The sequence below is a fragment of the Poecilia reticulata genome, chromosome 21 (genome assembly GCF_904066995.2).
Source record: "Poecilia reticulata chromosome 21, P_reticulata-male-v2, whole genome shotgun sequence".
Classification (NCBI taxonomy): domain Eukaryota; kingdom Metazoa; phylum Chordata; class Actinopteri; order Cyprinodontiformes; family Poeciliidae; genus Poecilia; species Poecilia reticulata.
The window spans coordinates 23781600-23788286 of record NC_088850.1 but is presented as its reverse complement, the minus strand read 5'-3'; the positions used below and the strand labels follow the sequence as shown (position 1 = coordinate 23788286).

The 6687-nt window shown below is 39.3% G+C and overlaps 1 protein-coding gene across 1 annotated transcript; it reads right to left on the bottom strand.

Moving 5' to 3' along the window:
* Positions 1-63: 63 nt before the first annotated feature.
* smim8 (small integral membrane protein 8) lies at positions 64-1037 on the bottom strand. Its single transcript, XM_008398505.3, has 2 exons — positions 680-1037; positions 64-356 (listed from the first exon to the last, which is right to left on the bottom strand). Exons 1-2 carry the CDS (start codon positions 806-808, stop codon positions 198-200), a joined length of 288 nt encoding a protein of 95 aa, XP_008396727.1. The 5' UTR covers positions 809-1037; the 3' UTR covers positions 64-197.
* Between the last annotated feature and the right edge of the window lie 5650 nt (positions 1038-6687).

The window sequence follows — 6687 nt, the reverse complement described above, 5'->3', positions numbered from 1 at the left end:
GAAGGTCACAGATGTTTACCTGTCAGCTCATATGTTTCTTCTTAGAATTACTTTGAAAAATACTTTGTGGGTTCCACATTTATTATGCTTTTAACCACAGAATATATTTGGACATGATACAATTTGTCTTCTTGGTTGTTTGTTCTGTTGAAACACCAATAAACAGCCTGTTTGATGCAGCGCAGCATAGATCTCCATCAGTCCCATTTGGAAGTCTTCCTCTTCATGTATCTCTCTCCTTCGCTGTCTATCGCTTCATAAAGCTGCTGGTCATTTTCTTTCATGGCGTGCAGATAGCCCAGGTAACCCACGCTCAAGGTGATGGCCACCAGCCCAAATACCATCACTGGTTTATTCTGCAAAACAACACAGCTCCATGTTAAAAGCCTGACGGGGTGTTATCACATGGTAATAACATAACACAATCCTACTAAGATCAGCCATCCACAGAGCTTTTATTGGGTCAGTTTTAACGTTTTCAATAGAGTCATGGCTCTGAAACCTGCCGTTAGAGGAGATGAACGCTGAAAGCCAGCGATCATGGTCAGGCCAGTCTCTGACTGGAGTAGAGTTCTTGTTTCATGCTGCGTAAATGTCCACATTGAGGAAAAAAAAGGGGGGTCGGGGGGGAATCAACACACACTCTCTCTGTGTGTGTGTGTGTGTGTTAGGGTCTCACCGGTTTTATAAAGAGTTCAGGATTGACAGCACGGAACAGTGTGGTGGTCTGTGCTCCTCTCAACCCAGGCGTCCGGAAGCCTTTTTCCCCGGCATTCTCCTTCCCCTTATCGGCTTCTTTTTCCAACATGTTCCCTCCAAAGCACACAGAACTCAGCGGGAGAAACCTGACAAAGGATCTCTAATTATCATAATACTATCCCAAATGACAGATTTGTTCTCCATTTGTTTGCCTCACAACATTGCCACTTGTTCTTCTTGTGGTTTTCCTCATGCTAACCAAGTGCAGACTGCCATCTGCTGGATTTAAACAACATATTCCGTTTAAAGCCCGATTTTACCCCGACTCCCGGATGGAAAACGTCGAGTTGCGCGGTCAGTGGGTCTGGCTGGTTGGCACCAGTGGCGGAGCCAGAGGGGGGGGGGGGGGTAGTGACCCCCTGTCATCTGATTGGCCCCCCCAGTGGTCCCCCCTGATGATTGACATGTAACAGCACCAGGTTATTCCTGTACATTATTTGGAATCATTCTAAGTCAATCTAATATCTAAAGAAGAAAATAATAAATATAAGAAAAGAAAATGTATAAAACTTTATATAAGTCCATGTGATGACATAAATAAATAGATTTAGATCAGGCGCGATACCAGCCTCCTTTGTCATAACAACAAGCTGAAATTGTTCTCCTTTCAGTTGCTGCGCTGTGGTGCAACTCAAACGCTAAAGCACTTCATACCTGGTGGTGATGGTAAAACCCCAATAAGTTATTTATTGATCCTCCGCAAAAAGAGAAAAACCGAAGAGGGGCCGACGATGTTCCTAGTTTGGAGCAGAGGTGGCGCTAGAGTTTTTTCGTTGTCCGTCAAAGAAAAAAAAAAATTATTTCCAATTTGTAGTCATCAAACGAAACATTTATTATTTCTCTGTTAGAACGTTTTTGAAATCAGGTAACATTTCACGAAATAACGTGATTAGAAGACGACAGAACTCTGATCGGTTCCTGATCCCTCAGCGGGAGAAAAACCAGCAGAAGCGGATCAGCTGCTGGACGCTCCAGAGCCTCTGGTCCGTTAAAACCCTTTAACTGCCCGCTCAACCATTTGGTTGAGCACATTTTGGGTCTCTATATCTCAATATGAGGAGTGTCTAACTTAGCTTAACCTGATTGAGCCATCTCTGCCACTTGCTTGAAAGACGATATGCTAAAGAAATCCACTAGAGGGCACTGTTTCTTTAAATAGTAATAGTTCTTCTTCTCCTCTCCAACCACGAAGTCAGAACCCTGAAACTCTGTCACATATATCGACTGGTTGTGGTAAAACGTTGAAAGGTAGGAATCGTTTTCTGGCATATGATAGTATTATAGACATTAATAAACAGAATTATGTTACTTGATATCACCGAAAAAGCTAAATTAAAGGTCAAATAATTTTTTGAAAATATGCTCGACCAAACGGTTGAGATGTCACTTAATGGTAAATGTAGCTAATTAAGCTAACGTAGTTAACTTTTTTTTTTTTTTTTGCTATAAAATCAAGTTATTTTCATCTATTGGTATAAATATGAAACAATAAGTGTTTTTAAAGTCTTATACACAAAGAATAATTATAACATTATCTGACAAAATAATTTTTGCGACTTTCTGAGTTGATATTAGCAAATATGGTAACATTTTAGAATAAATGTGGGAAAATCAAAATTTTCACAACTAGTAACTAATTTTAACTTTTCAACCACCACTAGATGGATGCTAAATCCTTCTATGGCGCGAGGCCACGCACTCGTCTTGCCCTTGTGCCAGATGATCCCCGAGAATCTGATGGTGATCTGAGCGATGACCAAGTTGAAGATCCAGATTATGAGCCCACACAAGGAGATGATGCTGGAGACTCCTCATTCGAATCCCTGGATGAAGAGGAGGCTCCCTCAAAAAGCAGGTCTTTCACAAAGCCACCTCATAAAAAAAGAAGAAAAGGAAAGGAAAGCACCCTAAAAACTATTCGATTGGAGCAGCCAAATGACAACCCCAATCCAAATTACACCTCAGGCCCCCCAAAAAACGCAAGAAGAATCTGGAAGCATGAAGATATTGATGAGTTCCAAATTCTCAATTCAAAATTTGAACCCCCTAAAGATGTGCCCTCACCCTCCCAGTATTTTAAGATGCTCTTCACAGATGAGATGATTGAACATATAGCATATCACACTAATTTGTATTCTGCTCAAGAGCTGGGTGATCCAATCAAAACTAGTCCTGCAGAAATAGAGCATTTCTTAGCTGTCCTACTTTTCATGGGTGTTTTCAATTTCCCGTCACTGGAGGACTACTGGCTCCAGAAATCACGCTTCGATCTGATTGCTGACATCATGCCAAGGAGGAGATTCCAGCTGTTACGGCGATACATTCATTTCAATGATAATCAGCAGTGCAGTGAGAGTCAGGACAGATTTTACAAAATCCGTCCCCTTTTTGAAATGCTTCGTGAGCAGTGTCTCTTGATACCATCCACTCACAAGCACAGTGTTGATGAGGTCATGGTGGCATATAAAGGCACAAGAGCTGGTAACCTGCGCCAGTACATCGCCAACAAGCCAGACAAGTGGGGCTTCAAATTATTCTGTCGAGCAAGTTCATCCGGCATCATCCACGACCTCCTGCTGTATCAAGGGGCATCCACGTTCTTCAATGTTGCTCTCAGTAAAGAGGAGCAGGCCCTGCCTCTGGGAGCAAAAGTGGTGACAACGCTCTGCAAAACCATAAAAGAGCCCCAGATGTCTGTTGTCTTTTGTGACAACAATGTTATTTCTATGCAATGTTTTGTCATTGTGACAGAAATAAACTATCCAATGCCCCAGACATTTTTTATTGCTTATTTCTTTATAAATTAACATTTTATTTTAATTTATCTATTGTACTTGGTATTTTTATTATGTCATGTACTTAAACCATTAGGTGACATCTCAACCGTTTGGTAGAGATGAACTTTAACCATAAAGGACATCTCAACCGTTTGGTAGAGATCAATATTTCCAAAACCACAGGGTCTGTTGAAAAAAAAAAAATTGATTGTGTTTATAGATCACCCTGGGGTAAAAGAAATGCTAAGAAAAAAATTTTCACAGGTTTTTTTCTAGGTGCGGTAGTTAAAGGGTTAAAGCGACCAGATCACAGATGATTCTCTGACAGATATTGTTCTTAGTATGATTAATAATGAGCTCCACGATGTTCTCTGTGCGTAAAGTTGAAACTGTCTGAGCACCAAGTGATCAGCTGATCACAGTCTGGACAGAAACCAGCGGACTGCTGTCTGTTCTTATCAAGACGAGGCTGAGGAGGGAATCTGACATATTAACTCAGTTAAGTTTTTACTGGTTTTGTTTTTAAAACACCAATAACGTAAGCAGTGTAACTATATATTGTATATTTGGCGTTTGTCATCTCGTGTGATTAATTGGAGCGTAACGGTGGAGCATTTATTGCCCAGCGCTCTTTGCTTGTTTCTGCCTAACGGATCTGCACTTTAATTTCTTTCCTCTCTCAACAGTCAGCTGTTATTCCTCTACTTAAACTACAATAAGTAGATCATAACATTCTCTTTAGGTTTTCTCTGTGTGCTCCAAACTCATTAAATGTAAACTCATTAGAAGCCTGAGCACCATCAGGCAAATAGTTCTGGTCCGACCCGACCAGAACTATTTGGTCGGGTCGGACCAAATAGTTCTGGTCCTGTTACCCGTTTGGACAGGTAATTTGACAGGTCAAATTACCTGTCCAAACAGAGCTTCTTAACCAAGGTGTAACTCATCAACACGCATTTAGACGAAAGACGCATTTAGTTCAGTGTCCATGAGATGATATTCAGAAAGGCTATTTTATTGATTGATTTTAGTTTCCTCTGCGATGAACTCTGCATAAAGTCTATCATGTCTCCATGTGCGCCAGTCAAAGGTGTTAATTATAACATGTAAAATGACAGAGGGGCTTAAAAAAATAACCAAATATTCAGTTTGGTTATTTTTTTTTAAATTATATATTGACTAGGCCATTTTCGATGATTCTCCTGTAGTCTTCCTCATATATATATATATATATATATATGCACTGCTCAAAAAAATAAAGGGAACACTTAAGTGTTAGTTGTAATTTAATACTATTTAAATACTACTAAAGTATACTAAGCACAAAATTAGTTGTTCCAAAATAGTACAGTTGAAGTACATCGATAAAAGTATACTAAAGTATGTTAAAATTTAGTGTACTAAAGTATACTTTTATACTTTTTTTTACCTGGGTCTCAGTCGTGACAGATTTTTAAAATATTCACAATACCAGACTGGTATTTGTTGTGAAAGGTTCAGGGACCACAGACCAAAGGAGTTTAAACAATCATACCAGTAGGTTGCGGTAACAGAATATATTCTCAGAATTTGGACGGGTTATATTTCTATTACACTCCATAAAATCAACGGTGGAGACGAAAAGGTGCTATGCTGGTGCTATGCAGCATAAATAGGGATGTAGAGAAAAATGGGGGAAAAAAGTGGAACATACATGCGACATAATTAAATACATAAGAGTGGGGCAAAGAAGAATTTAATTAGCCATTGATTGTGCAAGTTCTCCTACTTAGAAAGATGAAAGTGTAATTTTCATCATAGGTATACTGAAACTGAGTTAAAAAATAAAATCCATTGTAGAGAATTTGTAAGTTATGGTGGAAGATAAGTATTTGGTCAGTAACAAACTTTCAACTCAATACTTTGTAGCATAACCTTTGTTGGCAATAACAGAGGTCAAATGTTCCCAGCAAGTCTTCACAGGTTTGCACACACAGCAGCTGGAATTTTGGCCTATTCCTCCATGCAGATCTCTTCTAGAGTAGTGACGCTTTGGGGCAGTCACTGGGCAACACATATTTTCAATTCCCTCCACAATTTTATGGAGTGGAGGTTTGGAGACCAGCGAGGCAACTCCAGGACCCATTTCAGTAATATTTTCTAAACAAAAGGTGTACAAATGGAAAATTATCAGCACAAACATAGCACAGTTGATTGATACCAATTGTGTTTGAGAACTTGAATTAGGGGGGAGGCTGGTTGACTTTTCATAACCTCTGGAAATCTTTCCTAAAATTTTAAAAATGATAGGGGCACAAAAATAGTTGCTGCACAGAACAGCACAAATGTTTGACACCAATTTTGTTTTATTTGAAGATGGCTTAAGGGCAACTTCACTCAGGTAGACCAAGTATGCTACCTGGTCTGCACACTGGGTGGGGAAGATCAACACATTCCACTATTTTTTTTAGAAATGAGAGTTAATCCATTCAGAGCAGAATTTATCCAGTATCTTTAAATTATGAAATGTTTTCCTCCAAAAAACCCCCCAAAAAACAACAACCCCTCAGTCGACTGTCAAGTCCTTCTCTGGTGAGAACTTCTCTAATATACTGTAAGTCTTGGCCACATACATCATTGAAAGTAATAAGTATTCATGTATCAAATTGAAGAGAATAGCTGATGTTCTGGCAACACATCAAAAACTTTAGTACTTTGACTGAATTGTCCTATTCCTAGAAATTAGATTAGAAAAATCAGTTGTAGATCAGTAAATTCTCTTCAGTTTTTGTTCCTTTAGCAACAAAGTCTTATTTTAACCCTTTTAGCACAATGCTCAGGAGGAGCCTGGCAGATGTTACGACTGGACAACAGGAAAACAGTGGGTGGTGTCCATCAGACCATCAGTTCCCAAAATCACACACAAATCTTAAGATCGCAGGAGGATTAAGAGAGTAAGGTAAAGCTAGTGAGAGGTGAGGTTTTACTTTGTGGGCAGAGTAGGATTTATGTTTACCACTATTAATGTTAATAAGGCAAAACTTGCTAATTAACATGCACTGAAACGAGTTCTTTCCTTTCTCCTTTACTGAAGTATCCACAGGCAATGAGTCGTCTTTTTATCTGTTCCAGAAAATGTTAAGAAAACAATGTTTGGACCCCCATGTTACAG

Coding starts and splice junctions, on each gene's coding strand:
- smim8 (XM_008398505.3), bottom strand. CDS start 808: ATGTTGGAAAAAGAAGCCGATAAGGGGAAGGAGAATGCCGGGGAAAAA. Junction 357..679: donor CTGAACTCTTTATAAAACCG/GTGAGACCCTAA, acceptor GTTGTTTTGCAG/AATAAACCAGTGATGGTATT.